This window comes from Bos grunniens, chromosome X (assembly GCF_055505025.1).
Source record: "Bos grunniens cultivar Pamir isolate PY7600 chromosome X, Bosgru_T2T1.0, whole genome shotgun sequence".
Taxonomy (NCBI): Eukaryota; Metazoa; Chordata; class Mammalia; order Artiodactyla; family Bovidae; genus Bos; species Bos grunniens.
The window spans coordinates 21167491-21195361 of NC_141194.1; the positions used below are offsets into that span (position 1 = coordinate 21167491).

Below are 27871 nucleotides of genomic sequence, written 5' to 3' on the forward strand. Positions count from 1 at the left end.
CACATAGAAGATTCCTCCAAAAGAGGAAGAGGTCCAAGGTCAGAGGGTCCCACCAGCAGCAGAGCCCCAGGAGCGATGAGGACACTGGGGTTCACCTGGCCACAGACTGCCAGGGCCTCACCCTCCACAGGCACAGTGGATTTGCTCCTTCCAAGCAATTTTGTGGGTTCAGATGATGAGAGCAATGCAAAACTCTCTGGGCTGGAGACTGGAAGCTTCTCTCCTGTTTCTGTCAACATCTTGCAATCTTGTTTGACTCCAGGACAATGAAGAGATCCCAACAAGGACCAAGACTGAATCTCCCACCAGTCAGGCAAAACGGAGTCTTAGAGGAATATTTAATTTCAATCAAGATACAATAGAGCATAAGCCTACATTTATAGAGTAATAGTTATGTCTAGTGGGTATAGTATTTCTATTATTGTTAGCTTTTTATCCCTCTCCTGGGAGGCAGAAGTCAGTATGTGGTAACTCACACCTTTACAAAAATTTTTCCAGGAAAAAAATTCTCTGATATAATTTTTAATTTCAAAAAAATAATTTTAATTTCTTATCTTGGTTTTTAAATGGTGTGAGATTTTAAATTATAATGGAGGGGGAAAAGGTTTTATAACTGGATAGTTTCAATTCACTAAAATAATGTCCACAGGGAAAACGTGCATAAAAAAATTTCAAATTATCACTGACTCTGTACTTAAAAATTAAAAACACAGGTATTATGGTGCAAAAATCATGGCAGTCTGTGGTATCTGTTACTGCCTAAGGTTGGGAAGTAGAATGTAGTACCACCAATTATCACAGTTTCTATCTAGTCTTTGAATCAATAGTTAATATTTTTTCCAAATACTAACTATTTCACCTGTTCGTGTCTGTGTACTTGCCCCAATCAGAGTGGTTTCATGAGCAAAGCCCATGCTCTACCCAAGGGAATTCCTACAGCAAACCTGCCTGCATGTGTAAGGGGCTCCACAATTAATATAGTAGGTTCTTTCAATTCACTGTCACCATTTTCTTTGGTAACTACATACATAATATGAAGAGTTTGCCTTTCAACCAACCATTTTATTTTATTTCTTAATATTTTTATTTATTTGGCTACACCAGGTCTTAGCTGCAGCACGTGGGATCTAGTTCCAGGGACTGAACCCAGGCCCCCTGCAATGACCGTGCAAGTCGTAGCCAGTGGACCACCAGGGAAGTCCCAGAACATCTATTTTAAGGGACTCCCTAACTTTCCTCCCTACAGAATTTTCTGCCATTAAGTTGTTTTGTCAAACTCAGGATAGATAGTTTAAGATAGTCTTCAAACTAGGGTACACATACCCCTAGAGATACACAAAGGCTTTTCAAGAGGTATCCAAGCACTGGTAGTTTGAAAGGAATTGATTTCCAGATCCACAACTTCTAAGAGTAGCCTTTCCTAAAATTAACAGGCTGGAGAAAGCCCTGTATCCAGAACCAACCTTACTCTACTCTACAAAAGAAAGCCATCATTTAAACCTTATTACACTGCATGGCAGGGAATTAAATCCTGAGGCCAAATCAAACCGAAAGCTCATTTAGTGACTACTCAAAGCACCATGAACCTATAAAAGCTTCCTGTCTTTTTCTTGCACATGTTTCTGTTATAGGTGAAACTGAATGTTAGAAACTAACTATGGTAGACTGGGGAATGATGTAACTTTTTACCTAACAACTTTGCCTCTTCCTTCTCCCGACTATTATCAAAGGATGCAAAGATCTTAAGGGATGAGGCCCATGAATTCAAAGCAAAGGAGCACTGTTAAGAATACTGAATGCTGAAGATTGCTTTTTCATGTAGTTAAGGGTAAGCATTTTTTTCCAGCTCTTCTCAATGCTTATATTGAATCCTAGAAGTGCCTTTTCTCTTGTAGTTAACGAGTAAGCATTTTTTCTGCTACTCACTTCAGAATCACTTCAATAAGTCAAAGCTGTATAAGCTGATACTGCTGCTACTTAGAAATACAACTGGAATATTTTCCTGGAATTATCAAATGCTTCAAAGTACACTGGAATGAACATGTGGATAAAATATTCACATGCTTTCCCCCAAGATTTCAAACATACCATTTTTAAAGGAAGACAAATATCTATTATATCAACTCACATCATATTTATTCCATTTACAATGAATCTTTCTCCCATTTCATATTCTAAATGTGTTTTATTTCCTGGCTCTTCATAACAAAAAATAAAATATCTAGGCCAAATTACTTTTTGGTAGTATATGCCCTTCTCTATCCTCAAGTACTTAGGAAAAGTATAACCAAGATATCTAAAAAAGGTAAGTTATTTCTGATTTTTATATTTCTGATTTTTATATTTTCTGATTTTACTTAATTATTCCCAAAAGCCAAACACCAGAGCTTGATACACCCATATACCAATATTTAGAGAAGGAGTGAAACTGAAAGTCGCTCAGTCATGTTCGACTCTTTGTGACCCCATGGACTATATAGTCCATGGAATTCTCCAGGCCAGAATACTGCAGTGGGTAGCCTGTCCCTTCTCAAGGGGATCTTCCCAACGCAGGGAAGGAATAACATGCCTTAAAAAAAGCATACTCCTCTTCTTATAAATATCATAATTTTGCATATAAATTATACTGTATTACTATAAGTTAAGGATATTATATTATTTGTGTAACTTTGTATCTTCTTTGTAACTTGTTATATTAGACTTACATTATTTTAATCTTGACTGATTCTTTTTTATACAATAGAGTCTATAACATTTCTCAGTGGTTTTCCTAAGGCTTCTTGAAATATATTACTATATTAAACTGAAAAGACTTTTTCTGCATTTCTAGGATTTTAGTAGGTTTTCAGTGAGGACTGGTTTTGCCAATTAGGTTAGATGGTGTTTTCTGCAAATTTGCTAAATTTGCTAAAACTGCAGCCCCAAAGTGTGTTTTTTAAGTTTCAAGCAAATGATAAATACATTTTATAAAAACTTATTGGATTGGCACTGTGTAATGAAATTACCAATATTTCTATTTCCTCAACCCTTCTTGAGTATTTCTGGTTGAATAGGTTGCTTTCAGGTAAAAGAGTAAGCATTATAATTAAGAGTCATTGATCAGTCTTGGTATAGCCTTTGTGTTATACTTCCTCCAAAGGGACAAAGCAAATTATTCTAATAACTTGGAAACAAATCTTTTTGTAGGTCACATCATTTATAATCCACTGCCTAACAACAAATTTGAAAGATTTTAACAAATTATCACTTGACAGGCCATTCAAATTATTTTGATGACAGTAGTAAATTATTTTTGTGATATCTGGCAAATAAGCATTCAAAGATTGAGTGGCATTACGATATTAAACTTCCATTTCCATAAATATTTCTATGAACAAAATACTATAGCACTTACATCCGTAACAAAAAAGATGAATAAAATCAATGTTAAACCCTGTCTCATTCAAGCAGTAATATATTCATCCACAAAAATATTCATCTACAATATCATGTCAGTTGTTCAATCCCTGGTCAGGAAACTATGATTCCATATGGCACACGGCCAAAAAACAAAAACAAAACACCTTACCTATAGAGGAGCAAAGGTGAAAATCACATTGGATATCTCCACCGAAATGACGCCAGCAAGAAGTGAGTGAAGTGGGGAAAAGTAGCAAATAATATAAAGAGGAACTCCCATAAGGTTATCAGCTGATTCCTCAGCAGAAACTCTGCAGGCCAGAAGGGAGTGGGCCAATGTATTGAAAGTGATGACAAGGAAGAAGAATCTATCATCAAGAATACTCTATGTGACAAGGCTCTCATTCAGATTTGATGTAGAAACAAAAAGCTTTACAGATGGACTTCCCTGGTAGTCCAGTGGTTAAGAATCTGTCTGCCAGTGCAGAGGACATGGGCTTGATCACTGATCCAGGAAGTTTCCACATGCTTCAGGGCAACTAAACCCGTGTGCTACAACTACTGAAGCCTGCACTCCCTAGCCCCTGCTCTGCAACCAGAGAAGCCACTGCAATGAGAAGCTCATGCACCACAACAGAGAGTAGCCCTGCTCTCTACAACTAGAGAAAGCCCTCATGAAGCAACAAAGATCCAGTGCAGCCAAAAATAAGTAAATCGAAAAGCTTTACAGGCAAGCAAAAGCTAATTCAGCACCATCAGACCAGCTTTGCAAAAAAAAAAAAAGTGCTTAAGGATAGGCTTCCCTCGTGGCTCAGGGGTAAAGAATCCACCTGCCAGTGCAGGGGACATGGGTTTGAGCCCTGATCTGGGAAGATCCCACATGCCGTGGAACAACTAAGCCCATGTGTCACAATTACTGAGCCTGTGCTCTAGAGCCCAGGAGCCACAGCTACTGAGCCCACATGCAGCAACTACTGGCTCTACAGTCGCGTGCCCTACAGTCCATGCTCCCCAACAAGAGAAGCCACCACAATGAGAAGCCCATGCAATACAACTAGAGAGTAGCCCCCACTTGCTGCAACTAGAGAAAAGCCCACACAGCAATGAAGACCCCGCACAGCAAAAAGTAAATAAAAAGGGAAATAAACAAACAAACACGAAAGGAACTTCTCTAAGCAGAAAAGAAAAGGCCACAACTAGAAGCAAGAAAATTATAAATGGACTTGCTGCAACTAGAGAAAAGCCCACACAGCAATGAAGACCCCGCACAGCAAAAAAGAAATAAAAAGGGAAATAAACAAACAAACACAAAAGGAACTTCTCTAAGCAGAAAAGAAAAGGCCACAACTAGAAGCAAGAAAATTATAAATGGAAAAGCTCACCAGATAAATATACATTAAAGAAAACAAATCGCGCTCACACAAATATGCTATCAAAACCAGCAATTGTGGGATTTCCCTGGTGGTCCAGTGGTTAGGAATCCTCCTGCCAGTAAAGGGGACATGGGTTTGACCCCTGGACCAGGAAGATTCCACTTTACCATGGGGCAAGTAAACCCGTGGGCCAGTTACTGAGCACATGCCCTAGAGTCTATGCTCTGCAAAAAGAGAAGCCACCGCAGTGAGAAGCCTGGGCACAACTAGAGAGTTGCCACCACTTGCTGCAACTAGAGAAAGCCCATGCACAGCAGCATACAAAAATACATTTTTTTAAAAAAATGCAGCAAATGTGAGAAGTGAAAAGTGAAAATGTTAGTCACTCAGTGGTGTCCGACTTTTTGTGACCCCATGGACTGTAGCCCACCAGGCTCCTCCATCTGTGGAGTTCTTCAGGCAAGAATACTGGAGTGGGTAGTCATTCCCTTCTCCAGGAATTGAACTCAGGTCTCCTGCATTGCAGGCAGATTCTTTACTGTCTGAGCCACCAGGGAAGCCCTAGTTGTGAGACTAGGAGAGCACAAATGCAGGATATTGGAAATGCATTTGAAACTAAAAGACCAGCAACTTAAAATAATTTGTTTATACATAGACTGCTATATCAAAACCTCATGGCAACTGCAAACTGAAAATCAACAATAGATACACACACAAAGAAGAAAAAGGAATCCAAACACAACACTTAAGTTAGTCATCAAATCACAAGAGAAGGGAACAAAAGAGGAAGGGAAGAAAAAAGACCTACAAAAACAAATCCAAAGTAATTAACAAAATGGCAGTAAGAACATGCACGTGGTTGCATGCTAAGTTGCTTGAGTTGTGTACAACTCTTTGTGACCCTATGGACTGAGCCCACCAAGCTCCTCTGTCCATGTGGATTCTCCAGGCAAGAACAATGGAGTGGGTTGCCATGCCCTCCTCCAGAGGATTTTCCCAACCCAAGGATCGAACCTGCATCTCTTAGGTTTCCTGCATTGGCAGGCAGGTTCTTTACCACTAGTGCCACTTGGGCTTCCCTCATAGCTCAGTCGGTAAAGAATCTGTTTGCAATGCAGGAGACCAAGGTTTGATTCCTGGGTCAGGAAGATCCCCTGGAGAAGGAAATAGCAACCCACTCCAGTATTCTTTCCTGGAGAATCCCATGGACCAAGGAGCCTGGCAGGCTATAGTCCATGGGGTCCCAAGAGTCGGACATGACTTAGTGACTAAACCACCACCACCACTTGGGAAGGCCAGTATCTTAAATGTAAATGGATTAAATGCTCCAACCAAAAGACAGACTGGCTGAATGGATAAAAAACCAAGACTTATATATCTGTCTACAACAGATCCACTTCAGATCAAGAGACATATACTGACTGAAAGTGAGGGGATAGGAAAAAGGTAATCCACAAAAATGGAAATAAAAATAAAGCTGGAGTAGCAATACTCATATCAAACAAAATAAACTAAAGACTGTTACAAGAGACAAAGAAAGACACTAGATATTCATCAAAGGATTGATCCAAAAAGAAGATATAAAAATTATAAATATATAGGCACTCAACATAGGAGTACTTCAATATACAAGGCAAATACTAACAATTATAAAGAGAAAAATTGATAGTAACACAATAATTGTGGGAGATTTTAACACTTCACTTTCATCAATGGACAGATCATCCAGACAGAAAATCAACAAGGAAACAAAGGGTCTAAAATGACAAATTAGAACAGATACAGTTAATTGATATTTATAGAGCATTCCACTGAAAAGCAGAAGCATATACATCCTTCTCAAGTGCACATGGAACATTCTCCAGGACTGACCACATGCTGGGATCACAAAGTGAACCTTAGTAAAATTAGGAAAATCGAAATGATATCAAGCACCTTTTCCAATGACAACACCATGAAATTAGAAATCCACTACAATAAAAAAATTAAATAACACAAATGTGTAGCCTAACAATATGCTACTAAACAATCAATGGATCACTGAAGAAATAAAGAGGAAATCAAAAAAAAAATACTTAGAGCCAAATGAAAAAAAAGCACAATAATCTAAAACTTATATGATGCAGTAAAAGCGGTTCCAGATGTTCAAGCTGGTTTTAGAAAAGGCAGAGGAACTAGAGATCAAATTGCCAACATCCGCTGGATCATCAAAAAAGCAAGAGAGTTCCAGAAAAACATCTATTTCTGCTTTATTGACTACACCAAAGCCTTTGACTGTGTGGATCACAATAAACCGTGGAAAATTCTGAAAGAGATGGAAATACCAGACCACCTGACCTGCCTCTTGAGAAACCTATATGCAGATCAGGAAGCAACAGTTAGAACTGGACATGGAACAACAGACTGGTTCCAAATAGGAAAAGGAGTACGTCAAGGCTGTATATTGTCACCCTGCTTATTTAACTTCTATGCAGAGGACATCATGAGAAACGCTGGGCTAGAAGAAGCACAAGCTGGAATCCAGATTGCCAGAAGAAATATCAATAACCTCAACTATGCAGATGACACCACCCTTATGGCAGAAAGTGAAGAGGAACTAAAAAGCCTCTTGATGAAAGTGAAAGTGGAGAGTGAAAAAGTTGGCTTAAAGCTCAACATTCAGAAAATGAAGATCATGGCACCTGGTCCCATCACTTCATGAGAAATAGATGGGGAAACAGTGGAAACAGTGTCAGACTTTATTTTGGGGGGCTCCAAAATCACTGCAGATGGTGATTGCAGCCATGAAATTAAAAGACGCTTACTCCTTGGAAGGAAAGTTATGACCAACCTAGATAGCATATTGAAAAGCAGAGACATTACTTTGCCAACAAATGTCCGTCTAGTTAAGGCTATGGTTTTTCCAGTGGTCATGTATGGATGTGAGAATTGGACTGTGAAGAAAGCTGAATGCCGAAGAATTGATGCTTTTGAACTGTGGTGTTGGAGAAGACTCTTGAGAGTCCCTTGGACTGCAAGGAGATCCAACCAGTCCATTCTGAAGGAGATCAGTCCTGGGTGTTCTTTGGAAGGAATGATGCCAAAGCTGAAACTCCAGTACTTTGGCCACCTCATGCGAAGAGTTGACTCATTGGAAAAGACTCTGATGCTGGGAGGGATTGGGGGCAGGAGGAGAAGGGGACGACAGAGGATGAGATGGCTGGATGGCATCACTGACTCGATGGACGTGAGTCTCAGTGAACTCCGGGAGTTGGTGATGGACAGGGAGGCCTGGCGTGCTGTGATTCATGGGGTCGCAAAGAGTCGGACACGACTGAGCGACTGAACTGATGCATGCAAACAACAGCACCATGAATCAACTTAATATAACTGACATCTACAGACTACTTAATTCAACCACAGCTGAATATACATCATTCTCAAGCTCACATGGAGCATTTACCAAGATAGACCACATTCTGGGCAATTTAAAAGAAGAGAAATCATACAAAGTCTGGTCTCAGATTGCAGTGGATTTAAACTAGGAATCAACAACAGAAAAATAGTGGAAAATCCAAAAATAATTAGAGATTAAACAGCATACTTCTAAATAATACACGGGTCAAAGAATAAATCAAGAAATATTTTCTGCTACTTTGAATTAACTGAAAATGGAAACACAACTTACCAAAATTCGTGGGATGCAGTGAAAAGCATTTAAGAAGGAGATTTATAACATTGATTTTATATATATATATATATCAGAAAAGAATAAAGACTGAAAATCAATAATCTAAGCTTCTATCTTAGGAAACTAGAAAAAAGAAGAGCAAATTCAACTCAAAGTAAGCAAAGGAAAATAAATAATAAAAATCAGCAGAAATCAATGAAGTTGAAAACAGGAATGAATAGAGAAAGATCACAAAAGCTAGTTCTTTGAAAAGATCAGTAAGATTGATAATGCTCTAGCCAAGCTAACAAAGAAAAAGAGAGGAAAAGATACAAATGACCAATATCAGAAATGAAAAAGAGGACATTATTACAGATCTCATGGACATTAAAAGGATAACAAAGGAATATTTTGAGCAATTCTATGCCTACAAACATGGTAACATAGGTGAAAGTAACCAATTCCTTAAAAGACACAAGCTGCCAAAATTAACATTGGAAGAAAGAGACAATCTGAATAGGCTTCTATTAAAGAAATTCAATCAGTATGTAACAACCTTCCAAAAGAGAAAGCGCTAAGCCCAGATAGGTTCACTGGTAAATTCTACCAAACAGTAAAGGAGAAACAGTAACAGTTCTCTAAATCTCTTCGAGAAGTTAGAAACAGAAGGAAGCCCTCCTAATCCATTCAATGACATCAGCATTACCCTAATATTAAAACCAAATACCTTATAAGAAAGGAAAACTAGAGACTGCTACCTCTCATTAACACAGATAAAAAACTCTTTAACAAAATATTAACAATTAAAATCCAACAAGACATAAAAAGAATCATATACCACAACCAAGTGGGATTTATCCAAGGTAAACAGACTCACAGATATGGAAAACAAACCAGTAGTTACCAGTGGAGAGAAGGAAGGAGGGAGGGACAAGAAAGGGGAAAGGAATTAAGAAATACAAACTATTATTTATAAAATAAGTAAGCTATGAGGATATATTTACAATACAGGGAATATAGCCAATATTTTATAAGTATAAATAGAGTATAACCTTTAAAAATTATGAATCGCTATATTGCACTCCTGTAACATATAATACTGTACTTCAATTTTAAAAATACAAAAAATAATGTAATGTATCACATCAATAGGCAAAAGAAAAATCACATGATGATATCAACAGATGTAGAAATAGCATTTGATAAAATCCAATACCCGTTCATGATACCAAAAAAAATCTCTTAGTAAACTAAAAATAGAGGGGGACTTCCGCAACTTGATAAAGACTATCTACAAAAACCCTACAGCTAACATCAAACTCAAATGGTGAGAAAATCTAACTTTTTCCACTAAGATCAGGAATAAGGCAAGGATGTCCCCTCTCACCATGGCTTTTCAACATTGTATCGGAAGTCCTAGCTAGTGCAGTAAGACAAGCAAAAAAAGGAATCTAAATACAGATCTTATACTGTTCATAAAAACTGGATGAAAATGGATCATAAATAAAAAACCAGAACACAAAAGTATAAAACTTGTAGAAGGTAACATATGAGAAAACCCAGATGACCCTAGGTGTGGCAGTGACTTCTTATATACAACACTCAAGGCACAAATCAAAGGCAACTGATAAACTGGACTTCATTAAAATTGAATATTTCTGCTCTGCAAAAACCTATATCAATGAAATAAGACAAACCAAAGACTGGGAGAAAATATTTGAAAAAGATACAACTGATAAAGGACTATTATTGAAAGTATACAAAGAACTCTTAAAACTCAACAATAAGACAATGAACAACTGGATTAAAAACAGCAAAAAAGATCAGAATAGACACCTTGACAAAGAAGATATGCAGGTGTTAAGCAAGCATATGAAAAGATGTTCAACATCACATATCATCAGGAAACTGCAAAATAAAACAATGAGCTATCACTATGCACAGATTAAAATGGCCAAAGTACAAAATACTGACGATACCAAATCCTGGTGAGGAACTGGAGTAACAGAAATTCTCATTCATTGCTGATGTGAATGTGAAATTGTACAGTTACCTTGGAAGACTGTTTGGCACTTTGTAACAAAGCTAAACATACACTTAACATATGATCTAGCAATCACACTACTAGGTATTTGCCAAAATGAACTGAAAAAACCTACTTGTAGATGTTTATAGCAGCTTTGTTTATAATTGCCAAAACCTGGATGCAGCCAAGATGTCCTTCACTAGGTGAATGGATAAACAAACTGTGGTACATCCAGACAATGGTATATTACCCAGTGCTAAAAAGAAATGAGCCAACACGCCATGGAGGAACATTAAGTGCATATTACTAAGTGAAAAAAGTCTATATGAAAAAGATACAGACTCTATGATTTCAATTATATGACACTCTGGAAAAGGCTCCAAAATCACTGCAGATGGTGACTGCAGCCATGAAATTAAAAGACACTTGCTCCTTGGAAGGAAAGTTATGACCAACCTGGACAGCATATTAAAAAACAGAGACATTACTTTGCCAACAAAGGTCTGTCTAGTCAAAGCTATGGTTTTTCCAGTAGTCACTTATACATATGAGAGTTGGACTATAAAGAAAGCTGAGTGCTGAAGAATTGATGCTTTTGAACTGTGGTATTGAAGAAGACTCTTGAGTGTCCCTTGGACTTCAAGGAGATCAAGCCAGTCAATCCTAAAGGAAATCAACCCTAAATACGCATTGGAAGGACTGATGCTGAAGCTCTAATACTTTAGCCACCTGATGTAAAGAGCTGACTCACTGGAAAAGGTCCTTATGCTGGGCAAGACTGAAGGCAAAAGAAGAACTGGGCAGCAGAAGATGAGATGGTTAGATAGCATCACCCACAAAAGGGACACAAGTATGAGCAAACTCTGGAAGAGAGTGGAGGATAGGGAAGCCAGGCCTGCGGCAGTCCATGGGGTTGCTAAAAGTCAGACATGACTTAGCCAATGAAAAACAACAACAGGCTGTATTTTGCCCTGATTTTGGCTGACTCCTAGCATGCACTTTGCTCTGAATGGCTGACTCCTAGCCTCTACTACTCCCTGAATGGCTGACTCTAGGCCTGTATTTGCTCTGATTGGCTGACCGCTAGCTAGTACTTTGCCCTGATTGCCTTACTCCAAGCCTGTACACTGCCCTGATTGGCTGACTCCTAGCTTGTACTTTAGTTGATGAAAGCAGGGAAAACCACGAGGTCATTCTGATAATGACCTAAATCAAATCCCTTATGATTATACAGTGGAGGTGATACATGGATTCAAGAGATTAGATCTGGTAGACAGAGTGCCTGAAGAACTATAGATAGAAGTTCATAACATTGTACAGGAAGAAGTGACCTTAATCATCTCAAAGAAAAAGAAATGCAAGAAGGCAAAGTGGTTGTCAGAGGAGGCTTTACAAATAGCTGAGGAAAGAAGAGAAATGAAAAGCAAGGGAGAAAGGGAAAGATATACCCAACTGAATGCAGAGTTCCAGAGTACCAAGGAGAGATAAGAAGGCCTTCTTAAGTGAACAATGCAAAGTAGTAGAGAAAAACAAAGAATGGGAAAGACTAGAGATCTCTTCAAGGAAATTGGGGATATCAAGGGAATGTTACATGCAGGGATGGGCATGATAAAGGAAAGAAACAGTAAGGACCTAACAGAAGCAGAAGAGATTAAGAAGAGGTGGCAAGAATACACAGAAGAACTGTACCAAAAAAGTCTTAATGACCAGATAACCCAATGGTGTGCTCACTCACCTAGAGCCAGACATTCTGGAGCGTGAAGACAAGTGGGCCTTAGAAAACATTACTATTAACAAAGCTAGTGGAGGTGACAGAATTCCAGCTGAGCTATTTCTAATCCTAAAAGATGATACTATTAAAGTGCTGCAGTCAGTATGCCAGCAAATTTGAAAAACTCAGCAGTGGGCACAGGACTGAAAAAGGTCAATTTTCATTTCAATCCCAATGAAGGACAGTGCCAAAGAATGTTCAAACTACTGGACAATTGTGCTCATTTCCCATGCTAGTAAGGTTTTGCTCGAAATGTTTCAAGCTAGGCTTTAGCAGTATGTGAACTGAGAACTTCCAGATGTACAAGCTGGATTTTGAAAAGGCAGAGGAACCAGAGATCAAAATGCCAACATTGGTTGGATCACAGAGAAAGCAAGGAAATTCCAGAAAAACATCTACTTCTGTTTCATTGACTATGCTACAACCTTTGACTGTGTGGATCATAACCAACTGTGGAAAATTCTTAAAGAGATGGGAATACTAGACCACCTTACATGTCTCCTGAGAAACCTGTATTCGGGTCAAGAAGCAACATATCCTTACATGGAACAACTGACTGGTTCAAAATTGGGAAAGTTGTTCAAAAAGGCTGTATATTGTCACCCTGCTTAATTAACTTCTAGGCAGAGTTCATCATCCCAAATGCAGGGCTGGCATGAATGAATCACAAGCTGAAATCAAGATTGCTCGGGAAAATATCAACAACCTCAGATATGCAGATGATAACACTAATGGCAGAAATGAGGAGGAACTAAAGAGCCTCTTGATGAGGGTGAAAGAAGAGAATGAAAAAACTGGCTTAAAACTCAGCATTCAAAAACTAAGATCATGGAATCCAGTTAGATCATTTCATGGCAAATTAAAAAAAAAAAAAGTGGAAGCAGTGACATTTTACTTTCTTGGGCTCCAAAATCACCATGGACAGTGACTGCAGCCATGAAATTAAAAGACACTTGCTCCTTTTAAGGAAAGCTATGACAAATCTAGACAGCATTCTAAAAAGCAGAGACATCACTTTGTCAACAAAGGTTCATACAGTCAAAGCTATGGTGTTTCCAGGTGTCATATATGGATATGAGAGTTGGACTGTAAAGAAAGCTGAGCGCCAAAGAATTGATGCTTTTGAATTGTGGTGCTGAAGAGTCCCTTGAGAGTCCCAAGACCCTCTTGAGAGTCCCTTGGACTGCAAGGAGATCCAACCAGTTAATTCTAAAGGAAATCAGTCCTCAATATTCATTGGAAGGACTGATGCTGAAGCTGAAGCTCCAATACTTTGGCCACCCAATGCGAAGAGCTGACTCATTGGAAAAGGCCCTGATGCTGGGCAAGATTGAAAGCAGGAGGAGAAGGGGGTGGCAGAGGATGAGGTGGTTAGATAACATCATCAGCTCAAAGGACATGAATTTGAGCACACTCCAGCAGACAGTGGAAGACAGAGAAGGCTGGCGTGCTGCAGTCCATGGGGTTGAAAAGAGTTGGACACCACTTAGCAACTGAACAACAACAAGAGAATTTAAAATACCAAGAGTCAACTCTAATGTATTAAACTATGGGCTTTGGCTGATAATAATGTGTCAATGTAGCTTCACAGACTATAAAAAATGTACTACACTGCTGCAGGATGTTGATAATGAGGAGGCAGTGTGTGTGAATCTTTTTACTTTCTGCCAATTTTGCTGTGAACAAAAAATTTTCCTTAAATTTTGCTAATTTTTGAAAATGTTAATATTTACAATATTCCTTAAATTACACATTTTATAACTATTTAAACTTAGGATGGAAAATTTTAGATGTCAATTTAAAAATTTTTAAGAAGGCGTATCAGTTCAATTCAGTTGCTCAGTCGTGTCTGACTCTTTGAGATCCCATGGACTGCAGCATGCCAGGCTTCCCCGTCCATCACTGACTCCCAGAGTTTGCTCAAACTCATGTCCGTGGAGTCTGTGTTGCCATCCAACCATCTCATCCTCTGTCGTCCCCTTCTCCTCCTGCCTTCAATCTTTCCCAGCATCAGGGTCTTTTCAAATGAGTCAGTTCTACACATCAGGTGGCCAAAGTTTTGGAGCTTCAGCTTCAGCATCAATCCTTCCAATGAATATTCAGGATTGATTTCCTTTAGGATGGACTGGTTTGATCTCCTTGCAGTCCAAGGGACTCTCAAGAGTCTTCCCCAACATCACAGTTCAAAAGCATCAGTTCTTCAGTGTTCAGCTTTCTTTATGGTCCAACTCTCACATCCATACATGACTATTGGAAAAACCAAAAGATGGTTATAGTTTTTCAAAATTCTTTTTGGCATTGTGGGGAACGAAGAGTGAAGACTCTTAGTCTAAGACAATGGTTTTCAACAAAGGCTTCATCATCCCCTAGGATGCATTTTTGGAAATTTGTAGGACATCTTTAGTTGTCACTATAATTGGAAGCAGTGACTGGCATTTAGTGGGCACTGTGCTGACAATGCTAAACATCTTCCTAAATGTGGAACAGCCCCACATGAGAATTTTCCAGTATCCTGTAAGATTTCTGAATGTCTCTGTACAATTATTTTTAATTATTTGAATCTAGGCCCTAACTTTGTTTTACAATAATTGCAGAGTATTACTAAACAGCTGTGATAAATGCTGAATTTTAGGAACTTTCCTGGTGGTCCACTGGTTAAGAATCCACCCGTCAGCACAAGGGGCATGAATTTGATCCCTGGCTGGGAAACTAACATCCCATGTGCCCCGGGGCAACTAAGCCCGTGTATTGGAACTACTGAGCCTGTGCCTCAACTAGAGAGAAGCCTGATAGATGAAACTAAGACCCAGTGCAGCCAAAAACAAATAAATAAATAATTTTTTTAAAAAAATGCTGAATTTTAGAGGAAGGCAACTACTATATACATAGAAGGAAGACTTCTTTTTCTTATGAACAATTCCCCAAAATGCATTTGCCACAGCCATGCCATTCAGCATTTGAGCTCCAATACCACCCCTGAAGAACCCTGCCTACATACAGGAGGTTGGAGATTGTTTAACAGACTAGGAATCAAACACAATTAAATTAGTGGAGACATATGAAATACAAGCTTACACTGAATTTTAGTAGGAGATTGGTTGCAAAATACTTCATGATATTTCCAGTTATTTTAAACAGGATAATAATAAATCATTGGAGAAAATAACATATTGAAATTATTTATTATTGTTTACATTGCTTCGAGGTTTTCACTCTTACTCTGTCACTGTCGCCAGAAGTCTACACACATTTTTACAGCTTCATGTTTTATTGTTTCATTTCCCATCCATACTCTAGTCCCTGCTGCCAAGTCACTTCAGTCGTGTCTGACTGTGCGACCCCATGGACTGCAGCCTACCAGGCTCCCCCGTCCCTGGGATTCTCCAGGCAAGAACACTGGAGTGGGTTGCCATTTCCTTTTCCAATGCATGAAAGTGGAAAGTGAAAGTGAAGTCGCTCAGTCGTGTCCGACTCTTAGCGACCCCATGGATTGCAGCCTACCAGGCTCCTCCATCCATGGGATTTTCTGGGCAACAGTACTGGAGTGGGGTGCCATTGCCTTCTCCCACTCTAGTCCCTATCATCTACCAAAAGATATGGTCTCCACGGTTGTCTTTGTAGTTTAACATTCCCTTGGCTTCCACAGAGAATCCATGTAATAGCCATTGAGGAGGTATCTACCTTTCTTAAAACCCAAACGAACTTTTTAGCCAACCCAATAAATCGGCTAGAGAGGACACTGGTCACTGCATTACTTGATGCTGCTTAGGCAACAACCCTCTGAAACAGAACTCAGAGCAGCCAGAGCTGGTTCTTCACCAGGGAGCAGTACCAGCTCTAGCTTTTGAGAGCTAGGCAACAACTGTGTGGCTCCTTCTGCAGTTATTCTCCTTCCCTTCTGCTTTAATTCTTGGCTCTGAACTCCTGTCCATATTCACCTCTCTCAGTTCTACATCACCTGTGCTTTTATGAAAAGCCTCCTTAAGAGACAACAAGTCAATAAAACAACACACCTAGTTGTAGCCACCACATTTCCCCCTCTTGTCCCAACATTCTTATCTGGGCTGGTGGGAAGATCACTGCACAAGGAAGGTTCTGTGCTCTGGCTTCTGTGTGCCCTTACCTTCGTTTAATTCTCTGCACAATTGTCAGTGCTTCAAAGGGTCCTCACCTGACCTCCACACCTGAAACACCCCTGCTTGCGCGGCCAGTCACCTTTCCCCTTAACCCTATGTAACATTTCTTCATAGTACCTCTCCTCCAGATTGTTACTGGTCAGTGTCTGCCTCCCCTTCAGACTCTAAGTTCTCTGAGGACACAGTCTGTTTTGATGGTGGCTGCATCCTCAGTGTACAGAAGAATGCCTGGCTCACAGTAGGAGCTCAAGAAATAGTTGTTAAGTGAAGGAATCATTCAGCAAATCAGTGAAACCACTGCTGCTGAGTAACCTAGAGAGCTGCTGTTGTTAATTTACTGCTTTCTCCAGCTTACAAGAATGCACTGAAAGTCTATTTCCTTTGAACTTACTTTTGATGTGCTAATCCAGGGCCAGGGCAGTGTTCCTGTTAAGTGTTACCCACACCTAACCACTTCCAAATTCGGGTTGCCAAAATGACCAAGGGCTTCCCTCATAGTTCAGTTGGTAAAGAATCTGCCTGCAATGCAGGAGACCCCAGTTCCATTCCTGGGTCGGGAAGATCCGCTGCAGAAGGGATAGGCTACCCACTCCAGTATTCTTGGGCTTCCCTGGTGGCTCAGCTGGTAAAGAATCCACCTGCAATGCAGGAGACCTGGGTTCAATCCCTGGGTTGGGAAGATCCCCTGGAGGAGGGAAAGGCTACCCACTCCAGTATTCTGGCCTGGAGAATTCCATGGACTGTATAGTCCATGTGGCTGCAAAGAGATGGACACGATTGAGTGACTTCCACTTTTCAAAATGACCAAAGCCAAACCATTGCAGAGGTCTCCCCAGGACCCAGAAGCTTAGGACCAGACTCCAGGTGGTAGTGCTCACATAAAGAATGGTTTTCCACTCAAAATAAAGGAAATGAACAGAGATGGGTCCTCTGCCCACCTTGGGTTCCCTCTGCATGATCTGTTCAGTAACCATTGCCTCTTATCATCTCTTCCTTCTGGAAAGAATTCTATTCAGGAACCATATGGTCACTATGTTCAGCAAAATCTGCAAACAATTCCTCCTAAGTATTCAAAAGTAGTTTCAAACTTGTGAAAGACAACAAAATACTGTAAAAAACAGATATGTAGTCTCTTACTATCACCTTGCTCCCTCACAGGAGAGGTGTAAGTGTTGGTGGTATCTAGTTCATGTAATGCCACAAAAAATGATCATGGTAAAAGGAAATGCTGCTTCCAGAAGCTACAGAGAAGAGACCCAGGTCTCCCAGATCAGCCACTTTTCCTTTTACACAAACGGAAATCGGTAGGCCTTTTGGAAGAAGAAAATTTCAACCTATGTCTAATTACCCTTCTCTCTCCACAGCTTATGAACTCAGTCACTTCCTTCAGTGTAAACCAAGATTACTTGCATATATAAAACTCCATTTCTTTAACACATGGCGTATAAATTCAATTAATCGGGACTGTTGTAAGCCACTACCATTAGCACAACACTGTCCTAAGTGCTGTGGGTCACACCAAAGGAACAGACAATGACCTTGCTCAACATTAATCATCCTGAGTTTCCTCCAGTCTCCAAGATTTGAAATCAGAATAATATTGCTTTTCTCTTAACCCTCTAGGAAATTTCAGAAATAGGAACTGGAACATTCCTCAAACACAAAAAGAAAGGTATTAATGGAAAACACGAAGCAGTTACACTTGGTGGTATTATTAGTCTCTCTTTCTCTAGGAATCAACAGTTTATAATCTCATGATATAATTTCTCCTATGGTGTTTTTAAAATCTCATGTTAAATTTCAGGCAGTAAACAAGGAACCCAATATAGGCTGAATTGGGAGCATTAACAATGGGAGGTTTTAATGATAGAAGTCTGAAAGGGCTTCTTTTCAGGAAGAACATTATATAAGAGTTTTCTAGACAAAGAAAATGCACTTCTTACCTCCTACCAGCAGGTAGCTGTTGGGAAACAGTGTTTTTGCTTGCATAAGTGCCCTTGCATGACCTGAGTGGAAGAGGTCAAATATTCCATCCGCATATACTCTCACGGGCCTGTCAACTGTGGAAAAAAGAAAACATCATCAACAGAACTGCAGAATAAGGAATCCCAGTCACCTGATCCTTCTGTCAGTACAGCACTGTAAGAAGGTTTACCTGGAGAAAACACAATGTCTACATACCATCAGTTGCATATTAGTGCATGAAATTAATTTTACCAAGAAGTTCTTTTCAGGACATCAAAGCAGAGTAAAAACATAACAAAATTAAGATTGACCCAGTATGCACATTTTTAACTGCAGAGCACTGGGGAATTGTCTCGACCCAGAGTAGAGTCTCAGGTGGCTGAGTGGGCAGATTTAGACAGACCAGGCATAACCAAAGGGTTAGCAGAGTCAAGCCAGCAGGAATATCAAGGTAGGAGTGACTGGGGAGCTCAATGAAAGGTCAAACAAGTTCTGGCAGTCCCAAACAAAGATCCCTAAGTCCTATTCCCAAAGGCAAAGACGCTGCTGTGCACCTCCTCCGAGTCACCATCACACAGTGAAATTCAGCCTTGGTAGAAGTAGTTACACCATAAAAATTGACAAGTGTTCAAGTCAGGGCTTAATTCCCTCTGCAGGGCCAGTTGTTACACATTTACCACTGCACAAAGGTCACTCCCTATCCTCTTTGACATCCTAAGATATGGGGCAGTGGGGGGCGGGGCACATGCTCCAAAGAGAGGAGAGTCAGGGAGTAAAAGTTACACGTGTAGTGCTCAGGGATAGAGGAATGTGATCCATACTACAGTTGTCCCTAGGGAGAAAGGTCAAGAGAGACAGAGACTCTCAGTGTGAAATATAGTGCTCTGGGAAGTGCCATGTCTTCAGGAAGAGGGACACACTTCACCACAGCTTCCTGGGAGTCAGGTGACTGTGCTCAGAAGTGCAGAGTGACACTTTTGCTGAGCCAGCCCAAAGACCCAGCACTTCCAATAAGAGGGAGACACCAGGAGGTAGAGGGGCTGGGCGCCAACGTTTACACCATTCTGGACTCTCAAAAAAACTAGAAAGTGAAAATATAGCCAACTAAGGGCTTCCCTTGTGGCTCAGCTGGTAAAGAATCCGCTTGCAATGTGGGGGACCTGGGTTCAATCCTTGGGTTGGGAAGATTCCCTGGAGAAGGGAAAGGCTACCCACTCCAGTATTCTGGCCTGGAGAATTCCATGGACTATGTTGCAAAGAGCTGGACACAACTGAGCAACTTTGACTTCACTTTCACAAGCTAAATATGGCCAACTGAACATACACACTCTCATCTCCACGTCCTCTCAAACACCACAAGAATTACAGAGAAAGAATTAAAAAGGGATAATCCCCCAAGGACATAGGAAACAATGAAGGCAATGACAGTGGATTAGAGATGTCAACCACAACTTGGAAAGTTGGTTGTCACGTGCTGGGTATCTACAGGGAACAAGAATCAGAGGTGGGGCAGATGGGGAAAGGATTGCTGGTTGGTTGGCTTTATGAGACTAAGATTCCTACTAAATTTTTAAAGACACATTATATTGATGTTATAAATTTTTCAAAAAGAAATCAATGCAAACTTCTGTTGAATGATCCTCAAGTCTGAGATTTAAAATTGTGATTATTTTTTGACATACTACAACCTCATTAATTCAGAACATAAATTGAAAGGAACGTTACATTAATACATTCAGATGGTACAATGTTTCTAATAAATTAAATTTTTCTAATAAAAAAACTTGAGAGACTTTATTTCAGATAGGGAATTGCAATTATTCCCAATTATACACCATTTTGAGCAAACAGAATTGCCTTCACAGGATTATACTGTATTCTAAATAAGGCACAGTAAATAGAAAATACTTTGAAATAACAAACTGTCTAATGAGGGATCCTTGGTTTCAAAGCTCTTATTCAATTTGATTTCAATTGAGGAAAATTTGTTTTAAGATATAAACCCCAAGGGAAAGCAGATGGCAGTTTTGCAGAAGTTTTTGTTATTGATTCAGAGGTGATCAAGATAAATAAATTCAAGAAGGGAGGAAAGAAAAGTGAAGTGAAGAATGATGATATAATTAGGCTATTTAGTAGATCTTTGAAGAGTATTTGTGGAGTTGATTTTGCAATAAGCTCACTTTTTTGAATTGTAGTGTGTCAGCAATTGCCAGACTAAGAAATTCTGCAGGACCAAAAAAAAACCCCCAAACCCTGATCTCTTCAACAAATAAACTTAGAAAAAAAAAGAAGAAAGAAAAGAGATGAAGAGGGGATCTTAGAGATTAAAAGATATATTAAAAATATCTCAACATATTGTAATGTACAGACATTATTTGGATTTGGGTTCAAGCAAACTATAAATAAATGATGACATAAGACAACTGGAGGGATATATGTAAAATACAGCTGATTCACTTCACTATACAGCAGAAACTAACACAATATTGTAAAGTAACTAGACTCCAATAAAAAAGAAAAGACATGAATCCACCACAGGTGATTCATTGTTGATATATGGCAAAACCAACACAATATTGTAAAGTTAAAAAATAAAATAAAATAATAAAATATTTAGTTTCAGGTGAAAAAAAAAAGAAAAGACAATTGGAAATTGGAACACTAGATATTTGATTATATTAAAGAATTACTGTTAATTTTTTAGGTGAGGTAATGGTATAGTGGTTATATCTTAAAAAACCAGAGCTCTTATTTTTAAGACATTATACAGAAATATTTATGGATGAAATGATATGAAGCCTGGGATTTTGTTGCAAATAATTCAAGAGGGGAGAATTTATGAGGCAAGACTGGCCACAGGATGGTGGTTGTTAAGTATGGGTGATGGACACATGAAGGTTCATTATATTGTTCTATTTTCATGAATGTTTGAAATTCTCCATAATATTTTTAATAGACTGTGGCTTAACTTAACTTGCATATACATTTGCTTTAATCTTTGGTTGGAGGTTTTTCTGGACATCCTTTTAGGCATCTAGGGACTCTCCAAGGAGTCTATGCTGGGAACCACCGACCTGTGAAGCTACAGGTTTGGCCGTGATCAAAAAGTCTCTCCACAGCCATGCTGGAAAGACCTTAAAGTAGCTCCCAATGACTCCCACCTCATGCTCTTCTTGCCTCTGTGCGATCCTCTCCCTTTGAAATGGGAGTAGGAGCTATGCCTTGCTTCTAACCAGGAAAATATGACACCGGTGATAGATGTCTCCCCCATAATTATTTTACAGTGTGTAAGACTCCATTTTGCTAGCAGACTCAATCTTTCTCCCTTGTGGCTTTGAAGAAGAAAGCTGCCATACTTTAGAGGGCCATGTGGCAAGGAATTGCAGGTGGCCTCTAGGAGCTGAGGGTGGTCTCTGGCTGACAACCAGCAAGAAGCTAGACCCCTGGTCTTAGAGTTACAAGGAAATAAATTCTGCCAATGACCTGAGTGAGCTCAAATACAGATCTATCATGAATCAAGAGAAATAAGCCAAGTGACACTTTGAATGCAGTCTTGTGAATCTCTGAATAGAGGACTCAGCTAAGCCAGGCCCAGACTCCTTATCCGTGGAAATTATGACATAATGAATATATATGCATTGTTTTAAGCCACTAGATCTGTGGTAATACATTAAATATCATACAAACTGAATACAATGGCAGTATAGATTTCCTGCCTACAGATTATTATGCTTTTTGAAAAGTACTTAAGGTAAATTCCTATTTACCCTAAATGACCACAGCAAGGTATATCAGATAAATGTGATGTTCTGACAAAATGCAAATCTGTACACAAATCATTAAGTTCCATGTTTCAAATAATTTATTAATAAATATGACAAACTACATGTAACACCAAAATGATGCTGAATATTTTCTTGAAGATCATGGATACAAATAATGACCATGTACACTACTGTGGGTAAAATTTGATTATTTTAACTACCTGGATCTTACATTCCAAATTTCTGTAAGTTATTCAGCATCTTAAAGTAAAGGGAACAGTAAAGAGGGCTGTACTTAACAAATATCTCACACCATATACAAAAATTAACTCAAGATGGATCATAAACCTAAATGCAAAGCTAAAACTATAAAATTTCTAGAAGACCTGAGAAAACCAAAAAGATACATGTACCCCAATGTTCACTGCAGCACTATTTACAACAGCTAGGACATGGAAGTAACCTAGATGTCCATTGACAGGTGAATGGATAAAGAAGATGTGGTACATATATACAATGAAGTATCATTCAGCCATAAAAAAGAACAAAATTGGGTCATTTGTATTGATGTGGATAAACCTACAGTCTCTGTCATACAGAGTGAAGTTAGAAAGAGAAAAATAAATATCATATGTTAACATCCACTGGATCATTGAAAAAGCAAGACAGTTCCAGAAAAACATTTACTTACTGCTGCTTTATTGACTACACCAAAGCCTTTGACTGTGTGGATCACAACAAACTGTGGAAAATTCTTCAAGAGATGGGAATGCCAGACCACCTGACCTGCCTCTTGAGAAATCTGTATGCAGGTCAGGAAGCAACAGTTATTTTTTAAATTTATTTATTTTAATTGGAGACTAATTACTTTACAATATTGTAGTGGTTTTTGCCATACATTGACATGAATCAGCAACAGCAACAGTCAGAACTGGACATGGAACAACAGACTGGTTCCAAATAGGAAAAGGAGTACATCAAGGCTGTATACTGTTACCCTGCTTATTTAACTTATATGCAGAGTACATTGTGTGAAATGCCAGGCTGGATGAAATGTCAAGCTGGACTCAAGATTTCCAGGAGAAATATCAATAACCTCAGATATGCAGATGACACCACCCTTATGGCAGAAAGCAAAGAAGAACTAAAAAGCCTCTTGATGAAAGTGAAAGAGGAGAGTGAAAAAGTTGGCTTAAAACTCGACATTCAGAAAACTAAGATCATAGCATCCAGTCCCATCACTTCATGGAAAATAGATGGGGAAAAAGTGGAAACAGTGGCTGACTTTATTTTTCTGGGCTCCAAAATCATTGCAGATGGTGACTGCAGCCATGAAATTAAAAGACGCTTGCTCCCTGGAAGAAATGTTATGACCAACCTAGACAGCATATTGAAAGGCCAAGGCTATGGTTTTTCCAGTAGTCATGTATGGATGTGAGAGTTAGACTGTGAAGAGCGCTGAGCGCCAAAGAACTGATGCTTTTGAACTGTGGTGTTGGAGAAAACTCTTGAGAGTCCCTTGGACTGCAAGGAGATCAAACTAGTCCATCCTAAAGGAGATCAGTCCTGAGTGTTCGTTGGAAGGACAGATGCTGAAGCTGAAACTCCAATATTTTGGCTACCTGATGTGAAGAGCCACCTGACTCGCTGTAAAAGACCCTGATGCTGGGAAAGATTGAAGGCAGGAGGAGAAGGGGACGACAGAGGATGAGATGGTTGGATGGCATCACCGATTCAATGGACATGAGTTTGGGTAACCTTCAGGAGTTGGTGATGGACAGGGAAGCCTGGCGTGCTGCAGTCCATATATATATATATATATATATATAGGGGATATATGTATACCTATAGCTGATTCATTTTGTTGTACAGCAGAAACTAATACAACATTGTAAAGCAATTATATTCCAATTTTTTAAAAATAAATAAAACTTCTAGAAGAAAAAAGAAAAAAATCATAGTGGCTTTGAGTTTGGAAAACAATTCTTAAATAGGAACCAAAAAGGACACACTATAAAACAAATATATATATTTTAAACCTTATTTAAAATCTTTATTCTTCAAAAGACATTTTTACAAATATGAAAAGGCAAGTCTCTGGGAGAAAATATTTGGAAAATATGTATTTGAGACTTGTATCTGGAATATATAAAGAACCCTCAAGACTCAATACTAAGATAAACAACTCTTTAAAAAGAGCAAAAAAATTTCAACAGCCAAATAGAGGATAGCAAATAAGGACATGAAAAGATCCTCAACCCCATTAGTCATTGCTGCTGCTGCTGCCGCTGCTAAGTCGCATCAGTCGTGTCCAACTCTGTGTGACCCCAGAGACGGCAGCCCACCAGGCTTCCCATCCCTGGGATTCTCTAGGCAAGAACACTGGAGTGGGTTGCCATTTCCTTCTCCAATGCATGAAAGTGAAAAGTGAAAGTGAAGTCGCTCAATCGTGTCCGACTCCAGCGACCCCATGGACTGCAGCCCACCAGGCTCCTCCATCCATGGGATTTTCTAGGCAAAAGTACTGGAGTGGGGTGCCATTGCCTTCTCTGCCATTAGTAATTAGGGAAATATAAATTAAGGTCATACTGAGATATTACTTCCTACTCATTAGAATGGCTAAAAATTTCAAAAATTATTGACCATACCAAGTGTTGGGGAGGATATAGAGCAAATGGAACTCTCACACACTGCTGATGGGAATGTAAAATGGTACAAATGCATTGGAAAGCAGTTTGGCAGTTGGTCAAAAAGTTAAATATATACATACCATATGGCCAGATAGGAGGCAATCATCAACTACATTACATGTGAATTCACATTTTTGCAGGGCACGTTATGGGGTTTCTTGATATTGTTTCAGATTCAGGCAACAATAAAAGGGTGATAATTCATTTTTTTCTTATGGCTTTTTAAAAGGAGCTTGTTAACAATGCCTTAAAAGTACATTTGGGGGACTTCCCTGGTGAGCCAGTGGTTAAGAGTCTGCCTGTCAATGAAGGGAACATGGATTCAATCCCTGGTCTGGGAAGATTCCACATGCCACAGGACAACTAAGCCCGTGCACCACAAAGCCCACCAAAGCCTGCGAGCTCTGGAGCCTGTGCTCCGCAACAAGAGAAGCCACTGCAACAAGAAGCCCACACACCACAACTAGAGTAGCCCCCACTCGCCACAACTAGAGAAAACCTGTGCGCAGCAACAAAGAGCCAGTGCAGCCAAAAAGAATAAACATAATGAATAAACGAATTATTTTTTAAAGTACACATGGATTTACAAAGCATATGTATTTCACTTAATCTTTCCATCAATTCTGTGAAGTAGGTAGGGGAGAAAGGACTTACTATCCTCTCTCATAGAGGGACAAATGAAAACTCAGTAAAGCTGAGGAGCTTACCCAGCATCATACAACTGACTTAAGATATGATAATGTGATATATAATATGATAGGAGAGTTTGAGTGCAAACCAAACTCAAATGTTCTTCTAACTCATGATGCCTCCTAGAAAACTACATGCCAATATGGAGTCTTTTTTAAAAAAGAGAAAGATAGACTATTACCAAATGCCCAGTAATTATCTTTAGTATTGTTTTTATGTACAACTGATGTACAAAAAAGGTGGCAAAAAATCAAACTTTTAAAATCTAATAGTTTCCTATTTATAAAGTTTACATAGCTTTTTAAAAATGTTTATTTTATTTATTTGTCTTGGCTGCCTCGGGTCTAGTTGTAACATGAGGGTTTAATTGCTCCCTGGCATGTGGGATCTTGGTTCCCAGACCAGGGATTGAACCTGCATCCCCTGTACTGCAAAGCAGGTTCTTAACCACTGGACCACCAGGGAACTCCCTATAAAGTTTACATAGTTTTATATAAACTTCATCATTTTCTTCTACTTATAGGCAGTGATGCTACTTTCAGTCAATGATAAAGATCGATATTTACTTTTTAAAATACATTGAAGTTAAAAAAGAGTACATCTAAAGAAAAATTAAGTAAATTATAGTACAGGTGACACATAAATAAGGCAAAATTCATTAAGGTGGCTCTTGAAACATGCATTTTGAAAGCTTTATACATATCACCATGAACAGAACAATGCAAATTCCCTTTCTGTGAAGGAAAGTAAGAAATCAGAACTGAGTTTCCCTTAGTCGGCTTTACTGGAAAGGAACCTATGAAACAATCATTTGGACTTGTCCTTTACCTCCAGGCAGAGGACTGATTCTTTCTGTCTCCGGATACGTACTAATAAACCTTGGAGGGTCATAGCTCCACAGCTGGACAAGTTCAGCTAAGATTCACAGTGCCAGTTCCACTCAACAACAACAAAAAACAACCCAATCAAAAAATGAGCAGAAGACCTAAACAGACATTTCTCTGAAGAAGACATACAGATGGCCAAAACCACATGAAAAGATGCTTAACGTATCTAATTATTAAAGAAATGCAAATCAAAACTACAATGAGGTATTACGTCATACCAGTCAGAACGGCCATCATTAAAAAGTCTGTAAATAAGAAATGGTGGAAAGGGTGTGGAGGAAAGAGAACCATCTTACACAGGTGGGAATGTAAACTGGTGCAGCCACTGTAGAGAACAGTATGGAGGTTCCTCCAAAAGGTAAAAATAGAGTTGCTGTATCATCCAGCAATCCCACTCCTAGGCATATGCCCAGATAAAACTGCATTTCAAAAAGATACATACACCACTATGTTCATAGCAGCACCATCTGCACTAGCCAAGACATGGAAACAACCTACATGCCTGGTGACAGACGAATGGACAAAGAAGGTGTGGGCCACATACACAATAGAATACTATGCAGCCATCAAAAAGATCCCATTTTTAAAAAGCAATGCCATCAAAGCCACCAAAAAGATGGCATCAAAAAGACTGGCATTAGGCATCAACAAAGCCATCAAAAAGATGCCATCAAGAAAGAAACCAGTGCCATTTGCAGCAACATGGATGGACCCAGAGATCACCATACTAAGCGAAGGAAGTCAGAAAGAGAAAGACAAAAACGTGATATCACTTAAATGTGGAAACTAAAATACAATACAAATCAACACATCTACAAAAACAGACGCACCGATATAAAGAACAGGCTTGCGATTGCCAAGGGGAGTGAGCAGGGGAGGGAAGGAATGGGAGTTTGAGATTAGCAGAAGTGAACTGTTAGATATAGTATGGATAAATGAGAAAGTTCTATTGTATTGCTGCTGCTAAGCTGCTAAGTCACTTCAGTCGTGTCCGACTCTATGACCCCATAGACTACAGCCACCAGGCTCCCCCGTCCCTGAGATTCTCCAGGCAAGAACACTGGAGTGGGTTGCCATTTCCTTTTCCAATGCACGAAAGTGAAAAGTGAAGTCGCTCAGCCGTGTCCGACTCTTAGCGACCCCATGCACTGCAGCCTACCAGGCTCCTCCATCCATGGGATTTTCCAGGCAAAGTACTGGAGTGGGGTGCCATTGCCTTCTCCGTATTGTATTGCACAGGTAACTAAATTTAACACCCTGTGACAAAAATACCCTGGAAAAGAATATAAAAAAGAATATATGTGTATGTATAATGAGCCACTTTGCTGTACAGAAAAAACTTCTACAACATTGTAAATCAACTATACTTCAATAATTTTTTTTAAATGTGCTAGTTCCAACTGCTCTACTGTGCTCCTTCTCTTAAGGTTCCTCACCCTCTGACCTCACAGATGAGGTCCAGGAGCTAAAAGCTATGAGCAGCCTCTCTGAGAATTTATATACCAGCCCCTGTTTGGGTAG

At 39.3% G+C, this 27871-nt stretch overlaps 1 protein-coding gene across 15 annotated transcripts in view; it reads right to left on the reverse strand.

The window, feature by feature from the left end:
- PCYT1B (phosphate cytidylyltransferase 1B, choline) overlaps positions 1 to 27871 on the reverse strand; it is a 147252-nt gene that overhangs the window by 50359 nt on the left and 69022 nt on the right. For all 15 annotated transcript variants that reach the window (XM_086389363.1, XM_086389370.1, XM_086389366.1 and 12 more), the window contains one exon: positions 18298 to 18414. In XM_086389363.1, the coding sequence (XP_086245489.1) occupies positions 18298 to 18414 (117 nt within the window). The remainder of the gene's footprint in view (positions 1 to 18297; positions 18415 to 27871) is intronic.